This window comes from Brachyistius frenatus, unplaced genomic scaffold, assembly GCF_029030835.1.
Source record: "Brachyistius frenatus isolate BFR_SWC_R1_liver_20210118 unplaced genomic scaffold, ASM2903083v1 Contig_250, whole genome shotgun sequence".
NCBI lineage: Eukaryota > Metazoa > Chordata > Actinopteri > Embiotocidae > Brachyistius > Brachyistius frenatus.
The window spans coordinates 50,001-77,500 of NW_027210849.1; the positions used below are offsets into that span (position 1 = coordinate 50,001).

General features: G+C 40.6%; 1 protein-coding gene across 6 annotated transcripts in view; it reads right to left on the reverse strand.

Moving 5' to 3' along the window:
- Positions 1-27,500, reverse strand: part of nrxn3a (neurexin 3a) — a 146,159-nt gene that overhangs the window by 34,903 nt on the left and 83,756 nt on the right. For 5 of the 6 annotated variants that reach the window (XR_011311936.1, XR_011311935.1, XM_069720764.1 and 2 more), the window contains exons 8-17: positions 22,471-22,764; positions 22,082-22,229; positions 19,145-19,528; positions 12,458-12,661; positions 10,774-10,800; positions 9,118-9,237; positions 8,744-8,864; positions 8,261-8,521; positions 6,969-7,159; positions 4,216-4,389 (exon numbers count right to left, since the gene is read on the reverse strand). Coding sequence is in view for 4 of the 6 variants with exons in the window: in XM_069720764.1 (XP_069576865.1) it covers positions 4,216-4,389; positions 6,969-7,159; positions 8,261-8,521; positions 8,744-8,864; positions 9,118-9,237; positions 10,774-10,800; positions 12,458-12,661; positions 19,145-19,528; positions 22,082-22,229; positions 22,471-22,764 (1,924 nt within the window). In the remaining 2 variants the exon portion in view is untranslated. The remainder of the gene's footprint in view (positions 1-4,215; positions 4,390-6,968; positions 7,160-8,260; positions 8,522-8,743; positions 8,865-9,117; positions 9,238-10,773; positions 10,801-12,457; positions 12,662-19,144; positions 19,529-22,081; positions 22,230-22,470; positions 22,765-27,500) is intronic. The other variant, XM_069720765.1, reaches the window with a different exon arrangement.

Here is a 27,500-nt window from a genome sequence, read left to right on the forward strand (position 1 = left end):
CACGCACACACACGCACACACACATACACACACAGCTGGGTTTAATACAGGAGGCAGACCCGTCTTCAGTAAGCAGAACCTTCAGGTTCTGTTCGGACTTCGATCTGGACTCAGACTCAAAGACTCGTTTCTTTTTAAAAACAAGAACGATCATTTTCCCAGAACTCCTCGTCTTCTCTCTGGCTGTGAATGGATTTCTGTACATGTATGAATGTGTGAAGAACTGCAGCGTTAAAATAACTTTCTCACTCACTGTGCTGCACAAAACTCTGTTTTACAATAAAAAATTTAAAAAATCACTATTTAACATTTTGTTTTTCCCAGTTACAGAACTTTCTTTTTCTTTTTTTATTAACAATCCATGTTTCACGCTGCAATAATCAACAAAGTGTCGTAAGAAACACAATTTATGTGCTAAACTGCTTTGTGTTGTGTTTTATACACAACACATACAACACAACACAGACACGCATATTTAAATCCTTTAACAAAACTTCACACTGGAAAATATTCCAGTTTGACACCGATGAGACAATTATTAAAATATTCACTGATACTAAAGGAAGGAAAACATTGTTCTGTAAACTCCCCCAAAACATCCAAAGTGAAGTCCTGCGCTGTAAACAGATGGAATGTGCTCTTCAACTTTTACCAACTCATATACATTATTTTGAATCTGGACATTCATAACAGTTTTACATTTGTATTGAATTATTTTTAAATTTGAAAGTGACTATAAAACTCTTCTTCTTGTCCATGTGAGTTTGTCCAGGTTATTTAATTATGACAGAAGTGTTGTATTTATCTAAATGCGACAGTTCAGAAGATACTAAAAAGGAGGTTGAGTATGAATTTTATTTTATTATATTTACAGTTTAAATAATCAGATTTAGAATAATTATGTTGTGATCTGAACAACAAAACTACAAACTCTAGGTTGAGAAGTCCATTCAGGATTTGTTTCTTTACACAATAATATAAATAATACCAACCATAAATAGGGTTATTACTGTGTTATGTCCTTGTACATTTATTATGTAGATAATTGGAACTACATGTTGTCTTTGTACTAAAACGCTGATAAAAGAAAATGTCTTAAACAGCTGCAGCTTTAAATTCATCGAGTCAAATGAACGAGAAAACTGAAAAAAATGTAAAAGAAATGTGTAATCATTTTCATTGTTAATAAACAGTTGGTTCAATATAATTTGTTTAGTTTATTGAAGTAGCTTTTCTATTTCAGTTTTCCTAACTCAGGGTTACAGTGTCGTAAATAATAATTAAATCTTGCTCAGTGAACTCACATTTTTTTGGCAGCAGGAGAATTTAAGACTTCACAATAAGAAAGCAGCTGATCCATCTGACCTCATTTGAATAAATGTTTGCAGACTTACCTGCTGAATGGATGCAGCTGCTCTGTTAAACGAGGTGTTCGTGGTCGAGAGAACTGATGAGGTGTCGGAGGAGGACGAGGAGTTTTAAAACTCTGACTGACTTAATGAAGGAACATCCTGCAGGTCCGGCTCCCTCTACAGAACCTCCAACACTCACTAACTGCTTCTTTATGAGACCTCCGTCTGTGCAGCGCCGCCCTCTACTGGCCGTACGCGGTACTGCTCCAACCTGAACTCATCACAAATGGGCTCTGATGCAGGCTCGCTGACGCTGTGATGAAAGCTCGTAATGAAAAAGTTTACACCGACTTTCAGCTGATCATGATGAGTCGGCAAAATAAAGAAAATTATACAAAAATCATACAAGCACACGTAAAAAATGAGACGTCAGAATGCCATGGACAAGATCAACAGACTGTGATTGATGAGATTTTATTTGGAAAAATAAATGAGCATCACATACAGTACAATGAAGAACAGTTCAGTACACACAGCGCTGATTCTTCTTCTTAAAATGAAATGCAACACATTCATCAGTCTAACATGGAGCTCTTAAAAAAACCAACATACTGTACACTGAATGTCCGACTGGATGATATGGCAGGCGTAACAACGAGCTGCTGGACAGACAATGAGGTCCATGCAGACAGGAACAGGTTGTGGAGGATGACCCAGAACCTCGAGAGGATGACAGAAAAAAGAAAACAGCCACAAAAAAAACAAAAAAAGCACAACTTGCACAGGAAATGGAAACATTTTGTCCACAGTGACGTCTGCTTGCTTGTGAAAAATGTTTCAAAAGCCCATTTTGATGTCGCTCCAGAAGAGACGGGAGCAACCAGGACGTGAACACAAAACGGAGTAAAACCTTTGGCAAGTTCTGCTTTGTGAACAAACTGTTGGACGTGGAGGTCACGTGAACCTGCACGTCCAACTCGTGTTTTAGTCGGTACACTTTCTTTTTTACTTTGTACTCATAGAAATCGACCGTTTGCTAAACCCGGACCTTCAAACAGAAACTGTCTGTTTATAATTCATAATAAAGCAACAAACTGCTGGACAAAAGGTCCCATTGATGTCCGACAGGACAGTTACTCTTCTTATTTGAACAGAATACAGCTGTTTACACAGACTGCACATCTGTAAATGTGACCGTGTGTTCTTACATTTTAAATCTACTTTCTTCTGTTTTAACTGCATTAATTAATGATTCATTTCTAAGTGTTTATAGACGCTGTGTAGTCATGGTGATAGTATCTGAACTGCAGTATTTTATGGGTTAAATGTTGATGCTATAAAAAGCAGGATTTCCAGAGGTCACACGGGGAAGACTGTCGCAGGTTTCGGGGCATTATTTTTGTTTTTGTGTTTTGCATCGTTATCCTGCACAGATTTAACACGACACTGTTTCCTGACTTTATCCACCAAATGCAGATTTCTGAAAGTTGAACTGGGAGTTAAACTAATTGAATCTGCAGAATCCACAAGATCCAAAGTGAACATAGAAAAGTGAGTGAAAGATCCAACTTCTGCCAGTTTGAATCATGAGTCACTCCCTCCGGGAGTTTTTTTGTGATTGTTGTGATGTTTCATTTTGTGGCGTAATTTATGGAGTTTAAATGAGTTTTTTGCTGTAAAATCGCAGAAATTAATCGTGGAAAGAAATGTGATGTTTTTTTGTGGTGACTTCCTGTGGTAATAATCCTGCTGCACATCAGATATATTCCACCTGTAACGTGTTTTTCTGCCTGTGTTGAACTTAGAGAAGCATCACGGGGCTCAAAGGGATAAAAAGAGTCTCAAGTGAGGAATCTTTCCAAAACAGAGCGTCTGTGATGAATATAGAACAAAGAACACATCTGCCTTCAGAATAAGAGCTTTACATGCTTTAAATCACATTCAACACTAAAACCAAGTTCAGTCTCTTCCAGCTGGAAGCGGACAAAACTCATTGAACATGTTCCTCATTTTAATTAGACCACATTTCCCACAAACCTCATCACTTCCTGTTCTTGTGGTGAACTAGCAGCAGCTTGTTTTGATGGTGAGAGGAGAGGGGGCGGAGCCTAATGATTGGAAATGAACAGCTGTCTTTGGTAATGGAGTCGGTTTTATTTTGAAAGTCTTACTTTATGCTGTAAAACCTTCAGCAGAGCTTCTGTTCACCACATTTTTTGCAGAAAAACTGCAGGAAAGTTTGTAAATTGCAAACTCCCACGACTGTTGCAAAGATTGCTTGAATTTGTGTTAATTATTGTGATCACAGGTTTGTGATTTCCTGATTATTTACAACATATTTAAAGCGTTAAAATAAAAAGCTGGACGGACAGCCTCGGTGAGGGGCGGGGTTTAGTGAAGGGTCACTAAAGGTCAGATTTGAACTCTGGATGTGAACGAATGTCCTCTTTGTGTCTTTGTACCGATCCACCTGAACCAGGCACTGAGGAGAAGCTCTCAGTCTACTTTTATTTATCAGTTATAACGTTTAAAACATTCACATCATTCAGGAGAAAAAAAGTACAAAAGCATAAGAGATAAAAAAGTAGAGCACCTGGGAGTATTTCTGACTGATAAAACCTGACGGTGACGGCACGGTGAGCGGACGACCAATGTGGCCGATAACGAGGCGATGAAGACGAGTGTTTGTCGTGACTCTAGCAGTGAGGAAGTGATGCAGCCAGCACCGTGAACAGGAAGCAGCCGCCGGACGGCCGCAGGCCGGCCGAGCTACTGTTTGCATTGAGCAGGAAGAACGTGCTGCTGGAGCTGGAGTTTGTGTTGGCCGAGTCTAAGTCAGGCTGAGATCGGAGGGACGGTGTACCTTCACATCCACGCTCGATCTGCCCGCTGCGGAACAAGGCGTCGCTCAGGAGGTCCGGCAGCCGGCCGTTCAGGTCCACCGACGCCAGGCAGCCCTGGAAGCCCTCTCTGGAGGCCACCAGCTTGGGCAGGCTGGCGTACATGCCGGGTCCGAGGCCGGCGATGAACAGATCACCTGGAGACAGCACAGGAGAGGCTGATGGGACTTCTGAAGGGAAAACGGGATTTTATCCATAAATTGGTCTTGAAATGTTCCAACTCTGGCGGCGATTTGTCCTCCGACTTAACAACAACAAAAAGAAATCAAACTTCAAATTCAAACGCCCACTGAAGTCCATTATCCAGGTGAGAGTAACATTTCAGAGGATTTATTTTACCTTTCAAGCAAACAAGCAAACAAACAAACAAAAATTATGCTGCCTGCTGCGTCGGTCGCCCCGGTAACAAAACCATAAACGTAAACGTAGAAGTACGTGAGTAAAAGCTGGAACAACGCTTTAAAAGGAGAATGAAGCTGTGAAGAGTTCCAGACTCATTTTAAAGAGTTCAGATGCTCCACAGTAGAATAAAGAACGAATCACTAGTTGATTTGCTGCTGCGGCCGTGATAGAGGATGACTCGCTGGACCGCCTGGAACCCACGCTGATGTTCCCTCTGCAGACGGACCAATCAGAGACCAGTGTCCCGGCTCATGATGCTGAAGGGGGCGTGTCCACCGACTCCTTCTTTTAATGCGTGTTCTTTGGTTTTTAAAGAGCCAGCTAGGTTCTTTCTGCGTTCCACCGTGTTTTTCAGTCACTTTGGGAAACTTTGGGGAAAACGCTGCGCTCGTCACTTTCACTGTTTACGGAGGGAGACGAAACTTTAGCCTGAAAAATGATTAAATCTGAAACTGAAGGACTTCAAACAGAAGAAGAATGTTTGATTGATGACTGAAGGAGCTGCAGAGGAGTTCCTTCAGGAAAGATCAGCTGTTTGAGTTTCTCTAACATCAGGTCTCTACACCCTACACCACCCTACACCGCCCTACACCCTACATCCTACACCCTACACCCTGCATCCTACACCCTACATCTTACACCCTATATACTACACCCTACACCGCCCTACACCATACATCCTACGCCGTACATCCTACACCATACATCCTACATCCTACACCATACATCCTACACCGTACATCCTACATCCTACACCCTGCATCCTACACCCTACATCCTACACCTTACATCCAACACACTACACCCTACACCTTACACCCTACATCCTACACCATACACCCTACATCCTACACCCTACATCCTATATCCTACACCCTGCACCCTACACCTTACACCCTACATCCTACACCCTACACCCTACATCCTATATCCTACACCCTGCACCCTACACCTTACACCCTACATCCTACACCCTATGTACTACACCATACATCTTACACCCTATATACTACACCCTACACCGCCCTACACCCTACATCTTACACCCTATATACTACACCCTATATACTACACCCTACATCTTACACCCTATGTACTACACCATACATCTTACACCCTATGTACTACACCCTACATCCTACACCCTATGTACTACACCATACATCTTACACCCTATATACTGCACCCTACACCGCCCTACACCCTACATCTTACACCCTATATACTACACCCTACATCCTACATCCTATATACTACACCCTACATCTTACACCCTATGTACTACACCATACATCTTACACCCTATATACTACACCCTACACTGCCCTACACCCTACATCTTACACCCTATATACTACACCCTACATCCTACACCCTATATACCACACCCTACATCTTACACCCTATGTACTACACCATACATCTTACACCCTATGTACTACACCCTGCATCCTACACCCTACATCCTACACCCTGCATCCTACACCCTACATCCTACACCCTACACCCTGCATCCTACACCCTGCATCCTACACCCTACATCTTACACCCTATATACTACACCCTACACCGCCCTACACCATACATCCTACGCCGTACATCCTACACCATACATCCTACATCCTACACCATACATCCTACACCGTACATCCTACATCCTACACCCTGCATCCTACACCCTACATCCTACACCCTACATCCTACACCTTACATCCAACACACTACACCTTACACCCTACATCCTACACCATACACCCTACATCCTACACCCTGCACCCTACACCCTAAACCCTACATCCTATATCCTACACCCTGCACCCTACACCTTACACCCTACATCCTACACCCTACATCCTACACCCTACATCCTACACCCTACACCCTACACCCTGCACCCTACACCCTGCACCCTACACCCTACATCCTACACCCTACATCCTACACCATACACCATACACCCTGCACCCTACACCCTACATCCTATATCCTACACCCTGCACCCTACACCCTACATCCTACACCCTACACCCTACACCCTACATCCTACACCCTACATCCTGCACCCTACACCCTACACCCTACATCCTACACCCTACACCCTATATCCTATATCCTACACCCTGCACCCTACACCTTACACCCTACACCCTACACCCTACACCCTACACCCTACATCCTATATCCTACATCCTACACCCTACACCCTACATCCTACATCCTACATCCTCAACCTACACCTTCTGGTGTGTGTTGGACATCATTTTAGGCCCACCAGTGTATTTGCCTGAACCCATGTGACCTGTCCTCAGCGTACCTTTCAGGTCCAGGTTCTTGGCCCCGTTGATGCTCTGACTCGTGGCCGTGGCGTCGACCTTCAGCGTGTGCGTGTTGCTGTTGTCTCTGGTGATGGCCACGTTGTGCCACTGGTTGTCGTTCAGCGCCCGCTCACTTTTCCCTTTGATGAGGTTTGGTCCGTTTCCGAGGTCGAACACATAGTGGATGTATCTGAGAGAGGAAAGACAGAGAGACTTACAGAGGTCGTTTTTCGAAAGGCAGATTTTTGCATAATTACAGCTCAAAAAAATGGTTATTTATCTTCTATCGGTCCTTTAAACAGTCACTTCGTCCAGACTTTGTCTGGCAGAATTACTTCTATAATATAGAGAATATAAAATGTCACTAATGTACACAAACATACTCGTACATGTTCAAAGTGTAAACTGCTAACAACTGTTTGTGTGTCTGCAGAACTGACCTGACGTGAGTTCAGTCATGAGTTCAGGTCTCACTGCTTCAGCAAAGACTGAAGTTCTTACAGGGAGCATTTTTATATGAATTCATCTCAGTTTTTACAACTTTGAACATTTACAAATAACAGAAAATGTAACCTTTTAACACGTCTGCAGAGAATTATATCATGTGTAATCCGACCGGTGCAGACAAAATTATTGTTGCAAACCGTTTTGACTCTTGAACACAAATTTAATTCAGAAGCAGCTCTGTGACAACTTTGTCGTTTCCTTAATTCCTGATTTTCCTATTTTTGTGCCGAGCAGGGAACAAATGATACAAAGGTGGGAGAGGAGGTAAAAACAGGAGTTCATTTCAGTCAGTGAGGAAGAGCAAAGTGATTTTTCTTTTGTTTTATTGCATTAATTGGGTCTTTTATTCTGTAGAAGAGAAAACTAAATACCTATATTGTATAAAAATGTTCCTGTCTTCTCAGGACAGATTTAAATCCAGTGTGGAGTCTTTGGTCTGATTTCATGTCTGAATATATGTGAGATCCTGGAGATCAACTGGAAAGCTGTTCTGTCTCAAACAAATTGAAATTTTATTCTGACAGGATGAAAAACATTTATCATTTATCATTTGCACTGCACCTGAGAAAGTCCAAATAATTCTTCCATGTCATCATCTTTTAATTTCCCGTTTATTACTGTTAAAACCTTGTTATTCATGTGGTGTTGCAGTTTTATCCACCTGACGAATGTAAGTCCAACATTTACTTTGGCTTTGCAGCTGAAAAAAAATCATGTTACTTCCAAACCTTTGAGATTTCAACGTATAGAAAGTTATCAAGTGTCCTTTCAAAATAAAACGTACCCTTTCACCAGTTCAACAGCGATGAAGTCGTTTCCGTCTCCGGAGTTGAAGATGATGAAGCCGTCCGGGGAGGTGGTCTTGAACTGGAAGAATAGGTGCATGGAGGCGTAGGCCTGCAGCGTGGCCAGACTCAGGTAGCTGCTCTTGGACTTGAAGGTGACGGGGTCGGCGATGATGGAACGAACCCCGAAGCGAGCGTTGAGCTCACAGAAGTCAATGTCACCGTTCTTGCACAGGTCAATGTAGAGCATGCCGTTAAATCTGAGGGATGGAAAGAACAGAGGGAGGTCAAAGCTGTTGTACAAAGTCTGGGAAAAAGACACGGATACGCTGAAAGGTCCAGAGGCAAAATACATTCTGTAGAGCTCCAGGATGGGGTTAATAATTAACTCTGGATTTGTTACATTGTCGTTTGAGTCTAATCAGAAATAAAAGATGATTAAAAAAATGTAATGAAATAAATTGAAAGTACTGTAAGTCTACCTGAGACTCTGTAGATGACCGATGAAGCTGGACGGGATGCTGGAGACAAAGCGGCGCTCCGTCATGATGCCCGTCTCGATGTTGTGGAACTCCAGCCGAGTGTGGTCGCCCACCATTTGTCCTGCAGACGGGGAGGGTGGAGGGGATGGGTTGAAAAGAAAGACAAAAAACCAAAAGAAAAGAGAACACTGTCTGACACTAACACAGGAGGGCTGATTTAAGGAGAAAATTACATTAACAGTATTAGATGGATGCAAACTGTCACTAACGGTAACATATCTACATCTGTTACACACTGCAACTGTCTAAGGACACAGACCCCAGCAGGGGGCGCTGACACACTAACAACATGTCCAGGTGATGCAGGTAAGTACCTTCTGCTACATCATCGTCAACCGTTAGCTTGTAGGTTTTGCCGCGGCGCACCACACGCACCGTATGCCATTCATTATCATTGAGCTTTTGCCCGGCATACAGGGTCTCCGGTCCCTTGCCTGAGAACAACGGTCAGTCACAAAGTTAACGACATCCTGAGCCTCAAACCAAACCTTTGTTTTCCCAGCGGTCAGTCCGACATCACTGACAGAAACTCTACAAGCCGCTCAGGAGCTTGGAAATTATGTTACAAGTAGATTTCAAACTATAATTTGACTCCTTTAGGGAAACAGAGGTTTGGTTCAGTCAGTAAATTACACAGTGAAAATATACAGAATACTTCATATCTGTGCTATTATAATACTCCAGATTATTATACTGCAGATCAGAGTTGTGGCTCTCAAACAGTTTGATCAGAGGAAGGGCAACTGCAGTCGGGAAAATGACTTCTAATCGTCACAAGCTGATAGAAATCTTTTACTTTCTGTTCTTCCCTCATTTTGTCTCCTGACCATGAAATAGAAGCCAAAAGCTGCAATAATGAGCTGAAAGCCAAAATAATGAGAAATTAAAACCGCTGCAGACGTTTTATATACTGTAACTCTTTCATCCCTTTTCGCAACCTGTCTCTCGTATTTTTGATCTATGACTTGTTTAAAGACAACATCTATGTTCTCTTCTGTGAGCTCAAGTTCGCCGACAGGAATACACACTGCACTGACTCCATAGTGCACACAATGTATGCAAAATCATTCATGGAAACAATATTAATTTAACAAAAAAGAAGAAAAATAACTTCTTCTTTTTCTAAAACAGGATGAATCAAGACTGATATCTGAGTCTCACTGTCAATTACAGCTGAATTCAGACGGTGTCGACAGACCTAAATAATCAGGTGTCAGCATGTTTGGTTGTCATAGTGACCTGCGGTGTGCTGATCAACATTTACAGTATGTTGAATTGAGTGTCTTTTATTTTGAGTCTATTACAAATCGTCATGAAATGTCAGTCAAGTAAAACTATTCATGAGATTTGAGTGAAGTCTGTAATGATATGTGAAAACTGTCAGTTGCCTTTTCCCTGAAGCAAACAGCCATGTAAACACACGTACTGAAACACTGGGAGGTTCTGGTCGACCTGAGCGTCGGTTCTTCAAACACTTTATTCATTCTTTCAATTTATTAAGCGGAAGGAGGTTCGTCACACATTTGTGTTAGCTGCTAGTATTTAGGATTAAAATGAGCTCAGAGTTAAGGTCCATTACAAAGGTAGATCGTGTCAAACAACTTCTGCACCACTAAAATCGATCTAAAGTAAAAAATAAAAAATGAAAGAAATTCTAAGTATCTTCCTGCTACAAATAAACTGCTCTCAGATGTTTAATCACTTATAATAAAAGATGATGAGGTCATTTCCTGCTCAAACCTCAAAGTAAAACATCTTCTGTACAAATGAGTCTATATCTGTGGCCTCCTGTTGCATTATGGGTCATCAAACCATCTGATCAAACTCCTCCTCCACGTCACTGCTTTAATAAAAAGAACGGAGGAGGTCCGTGACTCGCATTTCATTAAATACAGCTGTGTTTTTAAAAGAAAACAACATCAACATACCATCAACAGAGAAAGCAAAATGAAACTTGAGTGTTAACTTACTGGAGTTACAGTTTATCCTGATACAGTCTAGATGGGGAAGAATAAATGACAGATGAAATTGCATCCTTCAAGGTTACTGCTGCAGACATCCAAAAACAAAAAGTCCACCCTTCCGGGGACGTACACATGCAGGACGGCGGCCATTTTATTCCTTTTATATCCAACTGGAGGCCAAATAATCAGGAAATACACTTTAAACAGATATATGTGATTCAATATCATTTAAAACTTAATAAAACAAAGTATGGATTTGTTCTCTTTTATTTCTTACCAGAGTTTAAATTCATTATTATTAATAGTAAAATGGCCACTTGCAGTAGCAGCTACATGTTTGTTCCAACCCCATACTGACGCTTTGACTTTAGACTGAAGTATTGATATTAATAAAGCCAAAGTCTCTGGCTCCGACGCCTCTGCACCAATCAGGTGGAAGCGGTCGTTCGTTTTAGAGCCACAAATCTTTGAAAAGTGAATAAAAACCGAGTGATTTGGTTTGAGAGCTGATTGTTTTGGAGGCCGTGTGAGATGAGCCGTGAGCACGTCGAGGGATGGTCACCATGTGGCTGCTGGTTTCATGTGTCGTCAACCGCAACAGAAAAGTGGGAGCAAACAGCCGCGATCCAATCAGCACCAGCACCATGCAGAGGCACAGGAACCCCAACAGAACTACTCTGATCCTGAAGGTGGCGCTACGCTACGTCACACGCTACAACTAGAAATATTGACACTTAAAATTACACAGATTATTTGGATTAATTCATATGAGCAATGGCCAATCAGAACTGCACATATTTTCACTATAATTTTAAGTATGTCTTCTATGAATGAATATAATTAGTGAAATATGGATCTTAATGGGACTTTATACACCAGCTAACGCCTGCTAACTCTATTATTACTCTGACATATTATTTACAAGACATACTGCATTTGAAACATCTGAATGGAGGTTTGTGACTCGTGTTTAACGGTCACGTGTTTCACGCACGACTCGAAGGGTCGGCAGGATGTTTGGGGTCGCAGCCAGCTGTAGGTTTTGCTGGGCTCTGTTCTCGGGCTGTTCGCCTGACGGGCCGCAGGCTTAAGGCCTTTGAAGGGGTGAATACCATCTTTTGACAAAGCATGATGGGAAATGGAGTTGACAGGTAAACAGAAAAAATAAAAAGAAGAAAAAGAGGAGGAGGAGGACAATGAAAATGCACAGAGATCCATAAAAGATAACATCATCAGCAAAGAAAAGAAAAAACACACCCAGAACAACAGGGAGGAGACAGAGATGAGACTTAGAGATGACGTTAGTGAGAAATACAAGTCTTCTGATATCCTGCTCGTGATGGAGGTCAGTGAACTTTATCAGCTGGAGATGCTAGAGACCCTCAAACTCTGCATCACAACGTGTACTCTGCAGTTAAAAACAGAAACCTGGATGTGACTTTATGTTTGTTTGTGAGATTTTATCCAGTAAATATCTATTCAGGCTGTATGTGAGCACAAACTGCATTAACACTCATGCAATAAGATAAAACCTGTTTCTGTCCTAAAGAAACCTGCAGTGATGAGTCACTGATGAAGACTGAGCACATAAAGAGAGGAGAGGAGACGTTACCGCTCAGCAGTAAATCATCTCACGGTGGAGGTGGAGGTGTGGAGGCAGATGGGGGGGAGGGAGGGGGGCATACGATACCTAGGTTGACCGTGAGTTTGACGCGACCTCCGTCCAACTCCAGCCGCAGCGTGTCGGCCGAGTCTCTGGAGGTGGTGGCCATGAGGAGGCCGTACGCCCGCTGGGAGCGGAACCGCAGCGACACGTCCTCGGCCTCCGTGTGCATCACGTTCGGCATCACCACCTTCATGTACATGCTGCCGTCGTACGACAGGATGGAGGCCTCTGTGGGGGAGACGGAGGAGCACACGGCCGTCAGGGTGGAGACGAGGTGACAGTCACAACGGGAGTTACCCACTTCTTTGAGCAAATGTCAAACAAACACATCAACAAGTCTTTGTTGTAGGTATTAACTCTGAGGACTCTGTTTTAACAATATGAGCCTGAAGGACGTTCAGGGTGCACGCAAACCAACATCTGCCCGAAAGATTTCTGTGGAAATTGGAGAAAATAGTATTTATCTGTATTTAATATCACTGCCGTCATTTGAACTCATAGTATTTTATCTGAAACTGGCTTCACGTAGAAGTCTTCACACAAACCGCCCACACAATATACGATCATATATAATGATACGACTTCAAACTAAACCTTTAGTTCCATGATATTTAATATCGTGAGCTCAACATCATTAAATGTTATTTATTGAGATCTATTAAGAATATATTGTTTTAATTGATATCTATTAAGTTTAGACCAGAGATTAAAAGTATAAAGACATTTGAAAAAACTAAAACTAACTGGTGGTTTAGTCCTAAAAATAAAGAAACATTGCAGTGCAACCATTTTACACACACACACACACACACACACACACACACACACACACACACACACACACACACACACACACACACACACACACACACACACACACACACACACACACACACACACACACACACACACACACACACACACACACAGTGCACTTGTTTGCTGCCTGTCCTCCTCACATCTTGTTATTTATATTTTTATCCGGTATTTCTCTTGTTTTTATTATCTTGCATTTACTGAATCCTGAATATGGTTTTCAATCACAGATAAAGTGTCGTCTGCCTTCAGCAGATATAAATATCTACTGTGTTGAGCAGAGACACTGCAGGACCATGTTAGCAGTCTTCAATAACTTGAAGTGAAATTAGTATTTAACATGAAAAACATCTTTCAGAATCCTCAACATGGTTTCATCAGACATTAATCTAAAGTCCTTTATCTCAGACATCTTGTGAAATAGATGAGTTAATAAACAGCAGCGCTGAACTGGAGCTTCCCAACTTCTAATAACTCTTTTATTGGGGCACAAACCTAAAGTACAAAAAAAACCTCTTAAATATGTAATAATTCCTCCATTTTTACTTTTCTGAAGTCCTCAAACTGTTTTCAAACAGCTGAGTCAGGAGATGCATTTCATCCTGTTAAAACCAGGAAGACGGTTTCTTTGGAAACACGTGAGACAGCTGCTGCTTTCTGCTGCATTAAAACTTTCATCCTTCAGTCCGTCGTGTCTGAAGTGATCTGAAGGCTGCAGGAGAAACATCAGTAATAAACCTGCACATCAAACCTCATCTCTGCAGCTCTCCAACCTACGTTTTATATTTTATTCTTAAAATGCACTCGTTACCAACTCTGCTACGTCATAACTGTCAGAAACCTTAGCGGTCGCAGCAGATATCAAGTTTTATTGTGTTTCCATCATGCTGCTCCAAATGTTACTGACAATAAGATTTCCTGGAGGAGTGTCTCTCCATACATCCCTGTGATGTGATTGGCTGAGTGCATCTGTTATTTAATGACCACACGAACCGTCGTGTCAGGTGTGTTCGGAGGTCGCCCACGACAACCTGCGACTCTGCACTTGTTGCACTTGTCAATAAAATCAGGGCTTCTACTGCCAGCAGGTAATTCCTGCCAAGAATGAAGCCGCACAGCTTCGCCTCATTTATTTGGCTGCAGGAGTTGTTGAATTAGTCATCCAGACACGACTCTTTATAGTCCATGTCCTCATCTGACAGGAAAGAGGCTGACACACTTCTCTGTACTCCAGAACGGCCGTGACACCCTGCTGTGGGTGGAGCGCCACAGAAAGAGACCTTCAGCTGCCATCGACTACAGAGAAGAAGGTGAATCTGATTCATCTGACACCAAACCAGACAAGGTCTTCATCAGCTGCTCACCTCCTCACAAGAGTTCAATCTAAACCTTCAAACCAAAAGGATGAGATCTGTAAATATGTCAACAAAATAGTAACGAAATAGAGTGAAATAAGAACTAGATTAAGGAACTAAAAATAGATCAAAGTAAAATGCATTAAAGAGATAAAATCTGTAATAATAAAAGTCAATAATAATAATAAGTTGAAGTTGAATAGGAGCTGGATGGAATAAGGTTTGAAAATGTGAATAGAATAAAGACATTTTAAAAAGTAAAAACAATCCAATTAAAATATGTCTAAAAGTCCTTTAATATTATTTAATATATTTAATTTTAAGCATCCTTCAGGTGGAACCATGTGATCTGTGAACATGTTTAATTTCCATTCACTAACAGCATGATCAGCTGCAGGTCTCCTGTCACTCAATAAAACAGATCAATATCAAATATTGATTTTGAATGTGGTACTTTTTACTTCTCTCACTGAATCCTCATTTATTTAATGCACTTTATACTCTAATACATCCCTTTATAAAATAAGTAAAATTGCAGAGACTGTTGCTGCTGCTGCTTTGTGTGTTTACAGAAAAAGACAGAGATTGTAAATTCATTCATAAAAAGCATAATTTTATCATTAAAGTCTATAAAAAGGTTTGATTCAGTTTCAGACTCACTGTCCAATGAAAAGACACCTTAAATTGTATCTGCTGTTATTTTAACACCTTTTTTCTAAAAGCTTATTCATTGGGGTGACTTTAATTCTTTTCCTTTAACTCTGTAATTATCTTAATAACAGCTCACAGCAGGACTCCCATGATTCTCCGTTAGACTACAGGTGATGGTGGAAGACTTTTCCTCTTCGTCCAGCGATCGTCCCGAGCTGAAGAAACCGAGCTGCTCGCTGTTTCCTCTCACTCCGCTGGCATCAATCACAGCTGCTTATTTGTCCTGTCACACTGACTTAATATGATAAATGATCTGATAATATGCTGAGGCATTACGTGTCCTCCAAACGTCCTCTGTTCGGTTTAACTGCATGACGAGGAGAGTGTAGTTCCACCACGTGGCCACCGGGGGGAGACACAGTCCGGCTGTCTGCAAGGACGGTCTGGAGGAGGGTGACTGACAGTCAGACAGGCCCCTCCAGACTGATGGAGTCTGAGACTGACATGAAACAGAGCTGCTTGACAGCTGAAAACCTTGAAGCCAGCAGGTTGTTCTTGTCGTTAAACTTCCTGTTCTTGTACGTACACACAAATCTACTTCTAACGAACATCAGGTGAAAATCCTGTTTTTAACGAGCTCGCTGCCTTTAATTGGAGTATCACCTGAAACTGATTCAGCTGAGCACAAAGACGGGAAACAGGATAAAACTGCTGGTTCAGTTCAAAGCACAAGTTGTGTCTCATTTATCAGTTTATCTTGTTCCAACGTGTGCATTTCAATAATAATAATAATAATAACAATAATAATAATACTAATGATCATCAGGGGCTCTAAAAGCCTCCGTACATCCATGACCTGAGTCCTCATGCTCAGCTGCTCATGTAATGATGTTCGGTCAGAGCGACGCCGATGCACCGATGTCTAATTGACAAGGTGTCAGATTACAGGCGCGCTGTAATAAACACAATTTAAATTCTCATTACGGCTGTGAGCAGGGCTGTCAGATTAACTCTGACATGTCATATTTCTTGATGCATCTGCGTGTGTGCGCCTGCGTAATGATGTCTGAGCAGAGTGTGCCCAAAGGATTGACACGGACTGACCGTGTCCTGCTGAGGCGCCAGGAGGAGGTGATCATGTGACATTAAGATACCTCAGAGACCTCCTGCTCTGTCCGACACTTAAACCCAGAAACAGTTTAGTTAGCGACACCAACAAAACAGAAAACACTCCCACGATCAAGCTTATGAACGGTATTTAACATGTGGAGCCGTCTTCTACTGACTCTGTGAGAACTTTCATCTTCCAACATTATGTGTGAGAAAAATAAGTCAAATGAGTTTGTTTTGAGCTCTTTGAATTTAAATTTCAGAGCTTTTTAAAGGTCCCGTGAGCTAACAGAACTGAACCAGACAGGAGGCGAATCGTTCAGCACCTTCTCTGTTGGACCGCCGTTTATCTGGCTCAGAACATTCAGATCCACAGCAGCACCTCCCAGCTTGTTGAATGTAATTATCACGATGCTGCAGCTATCAACAGTCCTTCCTGAAGCCACGTCTCCCACACAAACAAGATTCATCCAGGTGACGCTGTGCCTCCTCTATCGTCTCTTTAACTCCACGTGCCGCTAAAAGCAGAATCTGCATTAAAAAACAAAATGACTTGAACCATCAGAGAGCCACGAACTCTTCGTGATGTCACCTGTTTGAGCTGAAGAGGTGTCCATTAGGACTCCTCTCTAGAAATCAGGGTGAAAGACCATGTTCATACCAGCTGAGGTCAACTTCTCTGACCGGTGACACATCCTCAGCTGACACTCAACTCGTCATGTGATCTTTACTTTCTCAGACAAATTAAAGTCAGATCCAAAGTGCAGAACATGAACTGCTATACACACACACACACACACACACACACACACACACACACACACACACACACACACACACACACACACACACACACACACACACACACACACACACACACACACACACACACACACACACACACACACACACACACACACACACACACACACACACACACACACACACACACACACACACACACACACACACACACACACACACACACACACACACACACACACACACACACACACACACACACACACACACACACACACACACACACACACACACACACACACACACACACACACACACACACACACACACACACACACACACACACACACACACACACACACACACACACACACACACACACACACACACACACACACACACACACACACACACACACACACACACACACACACACACACACACACACACACACACACACACACACACACACACACACACACACACACACACACACACACACACACACACACACACACACACACACACACACACACAGACACACACACACACACACAGTGAGTGTTACAACTGATTTCTAATCAATAACACCTGATTCTCAGAGACTTCAGGATAATAGAATCTTTCTTAATATTAATTCACATTAATATAATCGTCATATTAAAACTGACCTGAAGTAAATCCAACATAAAGGATCCGTTTTCACAAATTCATCTACATTTAGAAAGCAAATAATGGTGTTAATGAAAACTATATTATAATATCCTGCCTCTGATAGTCTGCTGGTAATTATACTGAAATATTTCAATAGAATATCTCTTGAAAACTAATTCAAGGTGAATCGTGCGGCCCGTATCAGATCGACCTGCTGCTGCCCTGCAACTTTTCTTTTCAGCAGTAAAAATGAGACGGAGGGGAATTATGATCCAGCAGCTTACAGGATGAAGACTGAGGAAGACGAGTACAGACGGAGATATGATCACACAGCTGTTATTTGATATGCTAAAAAGCAGTAGAAGCAATTTGTGGAGGTTAGGGATGTGGAAATTAGTTTTCAAGTCTTTATTAAACGGGCTGGACTCCATGATGGGAGCTGGTCAGGAGGGCAGAGGAGGCTCTGACTGACAGGCAGGTGTGTGAGGAGGCAGGTGAGCAGAGGACAGACAGGAAACATCGTGTTTTACCAAAACCATGATCTGTAATCGTAAAACAGTCGACTCCAGTCTACTGTTGTTAACGTGCTATGCTGCATTTCTGAAATTTATTTGGGAGTTTTTGAAACAGATAAAAGACAAACGAAAGATTAGAAGTAATGTAAGGTCAAGGGTCAGCAGAGATTTTGGGTTTATCCAATCAGAAACCAGGTTCAACCTCCAGTTCAGATTCTGTCCGTCACCATCTTTGCTAGTTCGGAGCGGTTCGGAGCAGGAAGTGACCATATTTGGACGAGCTGGGGGAGGAGCCAGCGGTGGATCTGACCGATCTGATCGGAAACCTGACGATACTACGTCCCGCCCACCGATAGCTGTAACCTGACTGCACCACAGGCCTGTCAATCAAACAGACACGCCCCCAAAAACAGGTCTTCTTGAATCTTCTTTTCTAATGAATGAGGGATTATTTTCAGATGGACCTCCAGAAAACTAAGAAGAAGGAGTGACTTTAGCTAACAACACCGAGATAACTGATGGACACATTTTATTCACTTTGGATTTGATGAGAGAAGTTGAATGGGAGTCTATGGAGCCGGAGGCTTTTTGGAGCCGACCTCTGGGTTGGAAGAGGCTCCACATCATTACGTATCACCACTATCACCATATTACATAATATACCAGTATTATTGTGAACCTAATGATATGGCACACCCCTGAATCCCAGATGAACTGGCATCACTTGAATGAAACAGGAGGTTCCAGCCTCTGATCACCGTTTAAACTGAAACTTTAGTGATGAGGTTCAGTTTGAGTCCGGTGAGCTGATTCCTCCAGTCGGTCTGATTCCAGTGTTTCAGTCTTACCTCTCTCACAGGTGCGGGACCAGTATCCGGTGCCGGTGCAGTCGCAGATGAACCGGTTCCAGCCCTCCTTGCAGACGCCCCGGTTCTTGCACGGGTAGCTCTCGCACTGCTTCCCCGGCTGTTTGTTGCATGACGGTTTGATGCCGGCGCCGTTCTGAGCCTCAGCGATCTGCCGGATGTCTTTGCTGCGACCGTCGATGAAGAGGTCGCGGATGCAGCCCACGTAGCCGTAGTTGAGCATCGCCGTCCACAGCTCGGTGGGCAGGATGAGGTTGGTGCGGTCGGTGGGGAGCCCCCCCAGATACATGTCCCCCTCCAGGTCCAGGATCTCACTCTCTCCGCTGGCTGTGAACGGAGTTCTCCGGCTGTTCACCGAGATGGTGCCTGAGGAGGAGAGATCAGGGAGGCACGTTCACCGTGATGGAACCAGGATTATTATATCTAGTATCATCTATTATTATATCTAGTATCATCTATTATTATATCTAGTATCATCTATTATTATATCTAGTATCATCTATTATTATATCTAGTATCATCTATTATTATATCTGTTATCATCTATTATTATATCTAGTATCATCTATTATTATATCTGTTATCATCTATTATTATATCTGTTATCATCTATTATTATATCTAGTATCATCTATTATTATATCTAGTATCATCTATTATTATATCTAGTATCATCTATTATTATATCTGTTATCATCTATTATTATATCTAGTATCATCTATTATTATATCTGTTATCATCTATTATTATATCTGTTATCATCTATTATTATATCTAGTATCATCTATTATTATATCTAGTATCATCTATTATTATATCTGTTATCATCTATTATTATATCTAGTATCATCTATTATTATATCTGTTATCATCTATTATTATATCTAGTATCATCTATTATTATATCTGTTATCATCTATTATTATATCTAGTATCATCTATTATTATATCTGTTATCGTCTATTATTATATCTAGTATCATCTATTATTATATCTAATATAATCTATTATTATATCTGTTATCATCTATTATTATATCTAATATCATCTATTATTATATCTGTTATCATCTATTATTATATCTAGTATCATCTATTATTATATCTGTTATCATCTATTATTATATCTAGTATCATCTATTATTATATCTGTTATCATCTATTATTATATCTAATATAATCTATTATTATATCTAGTATCATCTATTATTATATCTGTTATCATCTATTATTATATCTAATATCATCTATTATTATATCTAGTATCATCTATTATTATATCTAGTATCATCTATTATTATATCTGTTATCATCTATTATTATATCTAATATCATCTATTATTATATCTAGTATCATCTATTATTATATCTAGTATCATCTATTATTATATCTGTTATCATCTATTATTATATCTAGTATCATCTATTATTATATCTAGTATCATCTATTATTATATCTGTTATCATCTATTACTATATCTAATATCATCTATTATTATATCTAGTATCATCTATTATTATATCTGTTATCATCTATTATTATATCTAGTATCATCTATTATTATATCTAATATAATCTATTATTATATCTGTTATCATCTATTATTATATCTAATATAATCTATTATTATATCTAGTATCATCTATTATTATATCTAATATAATCTATTATTATATCTGTTATCATCTATTATTATATCTAATATCATCTATTATTATATCTAGTATCATCTATTATTATATCTGTTATCATCTATTATTATATCTAGTATCATCTATTATTATATCTGTTATCATCTATTATTATATCTAGTATCATCTATTATTATATCTAATATCATCTATTATTATATCTAGTATCATCTATTATTATATCTGTTATCATCTATTATTATATCTAATATCATCTATTATTATATCTAGTATCATCTATTATTATATCTGTTATCATCTATTATTATATCTAATATCATCTATTATTATATCTAATATCATCTATTATTATATCTAGTATCATCTATTATTATATCTAATATAATCTATTATTATATCTGTTATCATCTATTATTATATCTAATATCATCTATTATTATATCTAGTATCATCTATTATTATATCTATTATCATCTATTATTATATCTAATATCATCTATTATTATATCTAGTATCATCTATTATTATATCTATTATCATCTATTATTATATCTATTATCATCTATTATTACATATATTATCATCTATTATTACATATATTATCATCTATTATATATATTATCATTTATTATAATATATATTATCATCTATTATTATCTCTATTATCATCTATTATTATATATATTATAATTTATTATTATATATATGATCATCTATTATTATATATATTATCATCTATTATTATCTCTATTATCATCTATTATTATATATATTATAATTTATTATTATATCTATTATCATCTATTATTACATCTATTATCATCTATTATTATATATATTATCATCTATTATTATATATTATCATCTATTATTATCTCTATTATCATCTATTATTATATATATTATAATTTATTATTATATCTATTATCATCTATTATTACATCTATTATCATCTATTATTATATCTATTATCATCTATTATTATTTATCCTGATCAGAACACAAGAAAGCTTTTGTTGTATTTTTTACAGGTTTTAAGTTACAATAACTACCGAAGGTACTTATTATACTTATTATTACATTATTTTAAGACGGCTGAAACACACTTAAGTTTGTTACATTAATTAAATGATGAAAAAAATACATGCATTATCATTTGAAGACACAATAAAGGGTTCAGTGGAGAACACAGCTTCAGTGGTTTCCAAACAGTATTTGTGTTTTATAGATTTGACGTTGAGCTTGAGTCGACTTGTCCTCACTGACCTGAGCGTCCGTCTCTCTGGATGTCCACGTGGTACCAGGCTCCATCGTTCACCTTGGTCTGGGTGGCCTTCACCTTGATGGTCCCGGAGCCCATGTCCAGCAGCAGGTACAAGCTGCCGTCCAGCAGCTCCACCGCAAAGAAATCCACCTGCAGCACAGACAGACGAGAGGAGACGTGAGGAGGTGGCAGCGAAGACTTAAAGTAACTTCTTCTGAACAAGGAAGTGGTTTTTATCTGGAAGGAAACGACCCTCAGATGTTCACGTGATCAATCTGAAGGGTCACGATGAGGAATTCAATAATAAACAATAAACGGATTCTGATCCTCTGATATTTGCAGAATTCATCTCTGAAAGCAGCTCTGATTGGTCGGAGGCTCGTGGACTGACCTTGGTGTTCTTCTGGCTGCGGGCGGCGTCCTTGCGCTCCTGCGGTTTTCCGTGCGTGAAGAGGATGAGGCCGTTGGGCTCCGTCGTCCGGAAGTCGAAGGAGATGGATCCCATCCGCTTGGTGTTCCACTTGGGCAGACTGATGTAGGCCTCCGGGGTCTCGAAGGAGATGGGGTCCAGCGTGGCCACGTTCTCACACTTGTAGGACACCTCGCCCTGGATCTTCATCTTGGGGTCGACGATCCGGGCCAGGCGAGACAACTCCAGGCGGATGTCGTTGTTCTTATACACCACCTGTTAAAGGGCGGGGCCAGCAGGAGTTAGTCTTCAGCATCACACGGGACACATTTCAGTAAAGTTACAATACGTTTAATCAGCCTGGAGTGAACAGTAACGCTGCAGGAGTAAAGACAAAATGGACAATTTGTGGCATGAACACAAAATGTGATTTCATAGAAGATATTACAGGTTGACTGAACCACAGCGACGTGACGTGTCGCTGCATCAGGTTCAGCAGCTTCTGTTCTGTCAGGAGACACGAGGAGTGGACGTGACTCTAAAACACACCTTTAAATATTCCATTCATAACTCTCAAACATCCAATCTGCTCCTCTCATGTAGTTTTAGTGATTTCTTTGCAGATTGTTTGATGTTTGAAGAATATACAGATTCACAGCTGAAACACAAAACGAGTTCCTTCCTGATCATCTGTCCTGCAAAATGTAAATCAGGTGTTTGGACCTTGGTCTCTTGGTCATGGAAAACAGGAGTGAAGGAATAAAAGTAATCAATCAATTAATTAATTAGTGTCAGAGATATGTCACCCAGGCAATTTATCCCTCTCTGCCTTCAGATGGTTAATGAGAGGTTATTAACAATAACTCAGGCGTCCTGTAACGGATTGATTTGATTCTGGGGGACAGTCAGACATCGTCTCATCTGGCTTTCTCTCCCTCCAACAAAGTCACCTCCAAAACATTCACAGTAAATACTGCAATAATAATAATAAAACAAACACTCTCATGAATTCCTAATTGTTCTGCCTGAATATGAAAAAGAAAGTCAAACCTTTATTTTGTGTGTGGAGTCTGTAAAACTCAAAATCAGATTTAAATAAACAACTAAGCTAGCTAGACTTTGAGGGGCGGGGCTTGTGACATATACAGCAACCAGCCACCAGGGGGCGATCGAGATATTTGGGATTCATTTCTGCTGAGTGAGGAAAAAAAAACTGTTTATCTTCCAGTTAGTTAAACTAACATCAATCAGAAACCATATTAATGAGAACGAGAGGGCGTCACTGATGCTGTCAAACTCACCCAGGAGACATGTGGAGATCAATGTGAAAGATATCAGACACTGAGTGAGTGAGTGTGTGTGTGTGTGTGTGTGTGTGTGTGTGTGTGTGTGTGTGTGTGTGTGTGTGTGTGTGTGTGTGTGTGTGTGTGTGTGTGCGTGCGTGTGTGCGTGCGTGCCCTGAAAGATATACAGTCCATCCAGAAAGTATTCACAGCGCTTCACTTTTTAAACATTTTGTTATGTTACAGCTTTATTCCAAAATGGATTAAATTCATTTTTTTCCTCAACATTGTACACACAATATCCCATCATGACAAAGTGAAAATAGTTTGTTTAAAATTTTTGCAAATCTATTAAAAATAAAGAAGGAGAATATAACACGTACATAAGTATTCACAGCCTTTGCTCAATACTTTGTTGAAGCACCTTTGGCAGAAATTACAGCCTCAAGTCTTTTTGAGTATGATGAGGTCCAGAGCGCTCTGGAGAAGGTTTTCATCAAGGATGTCTCTGTACATCGCTGCATTCATCTTTCCCTCCATCCTGACTAGTCTCCCAGTTCCTGCTGCTGAAAAACATCCCCACAGCATGATGCTGCCGCCACCATGCTTCACTGTAGGGATGGTGTTGATCAGGTGATGAGCGGTGCCTGGTTTCCTCCAAACATGACGCTTGGCATTCAGGCCAAAGAGTTCAATCTTTGTTTCATCAGCCCAGAGAATTTAGTTTCTCATGGTCTGACAGTCCTTCAGGTGCCTTTTGGTAAACTCCAGGTGGGCTGTCATGAGCCTTTTACTGAGGAGTGGCTTCTGTCTGTCCACTCTACCATACAGGCCTGCTTGGTGGAGTGCTGCAGAGATGGTTGTCCTTCTGGAAGGTTCTCCTCTCTTCACAGAGCAACGTTGGAGCTCTGTCAGAGTGACCATCGGGTTCTTGGTCACCTCCCTGACTAAGGCCCTTCTCCCCCGATCGCTCAGTTTGGCCGGGCGGCCGACTCTAGGAAGAGTCCTGGTGGTTCAAACTTCTTCCATTTACGGATGATGGAGGCCACTGTGCTCATTGGGACCTTCAATGCTGCAGAAATGTTTCTGTACTCTTCCCCAGATCTGAGCCTCCATACAATCCTGTCTCTGAGGTCTACAGACGATTCTTTGGACTTCATGTCTTGGTTTGTGCTCTGACATGTCAACTGTGGGACCTCATATAGACGGTGTGTGTCTTTCCTAATCATGTCCAATCAACTGAATTTACCAGGTGGACTGCAATCAAGTTGTAGAAACATCTCAAGGATGATCAGTGGAAACAGGAAGCACCAGAGCTCAATGTTGAGTGTAATGGCAAAGGCTGTGAATACTTATGTACATGGGATTTTTTTCGTTTTTGATTTTTAATAGATTTGCAAAACTTTCAAAAAAAATTATTTCACGTTGTCATTATGGGGTATTGTGTGTAGAATTTTGAGGGAAAAAATGAATTTAATCCATTTTGGAATAAGGCTGCAATATAACAAAATGTGTAAAAAGTGAAGCGCTGTGAATACTTTCCGGATGCACTGTATCTGGTTGATGTGTTTGAAGAATTACTGAAACAATAAATAATCAAACCTGTTTTTCCTTTCTTTCTGCTGATTAAATAACAGTTGAGACAAATTAAAACAGGAGCAGACCAATATTTGATAATCCATCGTATGACGTGTGTCCTGGTTTTTTGCAGTTCTACTTTCCAACATGTGATGGCGTTGCTTCTGCTAAATGAAGCACTTTGTGCAGGCTGAGCCTCCATCTTCATGTGTCTACCCCCCCCCCACCCCACCCCCCCTCGCTCCTCCCACACACACAGAGAGGAAACGTCAGACCGGTCCGATCTCTCTCCATAAAGCTGGTTTGTAACAGACAGTCTCTTCTATGACTGAGTGTTCTTCCACTGATGGAAAACAAACAGAATCTTTTATCACAGCAGCCTAAACGCTGTCAACACCAATGTGAGGATGGAGTCACCGAGGGGGACGTGTGTGTAAATTGAAATCTGCTCAGGTGGAAAATTGAAGGCCGTTTTCTTTTTTTTTTTCTCCTCTAATTCTCTGGGCAGAGAAACACCCTCCGTCTGTCTATATCTCGGGCACATACATACACAAAACAAACACACCCTCTGCTCCGTTTCCCTCCGTGTTATTGTCCTCGTCCGGGCCTCTGCCGGGGAGCGTAGCGACGGCTGAGTGGGTAGATTGAGGGGCCGGGCTCAGATTATCGATAATCCAGCAGCAGATTTGACAGTAAATCAACTCATCCCTTAAAGTGCTCAGGGACGGGAGAGAAGATTGTCTTTTCCTCTTCTCTCGGCTCACTCTCTTTCTTTGTTGCCTCTCCTTCTCTTTTTGTTCTATTCATCCTCCTCCTGCTCCCTCTATCATCCCCCCCCCCCCCGGGCAGCCATCCCCTCTCCTGCGCTCACTGAGCATAAATACCCGCAGCAGCTCCATCACTCTCCCTTCCAAAATAAAAGCCTAACTCTTCCAAAATAAAAACTACAAATGTCTCCTCACCGAGAGAACAGAAGGGAAGTTAAAAAACAACATTTTCACAGAGATAATAATCAAATCTGTTTCTGTCTCAATACTGATTTAGTAGCAACACGAAAAGTGGTTTTATTTTGTTGTGCTACACAGCTGAGTCTGGGCCACATATCATTACTACCTTTAACCTTTAATAATCCATCCAACCTTTTTAACTGACACCCCTCAGACCCTCAGGAGGTCTCGGTGGAACTCAGTGTTGACAGTCTGACTCTGGGGGACGAATTCACGGTGACACAAAGAAAACCACCTGGTTGTATATATACATGTCTCCATGTCTATGGTGTCTCCTGACCTGACGCCTTCTTTCGTCTTGGACAGCAAAGCTCCGCCCCTCTTGAAATGTGATGTCATCAGAACACGTTGCCTGACTTTCTGAACATTTCAAAGGTCTCTGTTGACCATTTATAGCGTTCGACCCAAAATCTGCTGTTTCTCTGCTCCAGTTTCAGGTTTCCATGGTGACATCACTAATGTTCGAGTGATGATGTTGATCGAGAGACGACACTTGAAGTATTTACCCACAAAAGTGCTTCCCGCCTCTGAACTTTAATATCATCTCATACATGAAAGATGCTGATATTTATTCACATTAGGGTGTATTTGTAGAATTGTTCAGATGACTTTGTTTCATTGTGGACTCAAGAATACATTCGTCTTTGTCTTGACTTTATTATATAAAATGCCCTGAGATGATTTATGTTGTGATTTGATGCACCAGGAATTAATTGAAAAATGTATATATATATCCCTTTATTTTTAGTTACAGATCACAAAACATACAATTGTCTCTAATATTAAGATGAATTTCTCTCCATTGTGATCTAATTATTAAGTTCTGTTAGAATAATATATATTAAAGCGATATAAACCTGCATGAAATATTACTGTATTTAACAAAGAAAAACTATGTCTATTTGAATGATAAGAATTTTATGTTCTTTATGTTTTAGATAAAGAGAAAGATTTAGAGGAAACCAGAAACAGGAAGTCCTGTTTTAGTGACACACACACACACACACACACACACACACACACACACACACACACACACACACACACACACACACACACACACACACACACACACACACACACACACACGTGATGTACTTACAGTACACGTTCGTTCCTGTTGCACACTTGCTGATAAAAAACA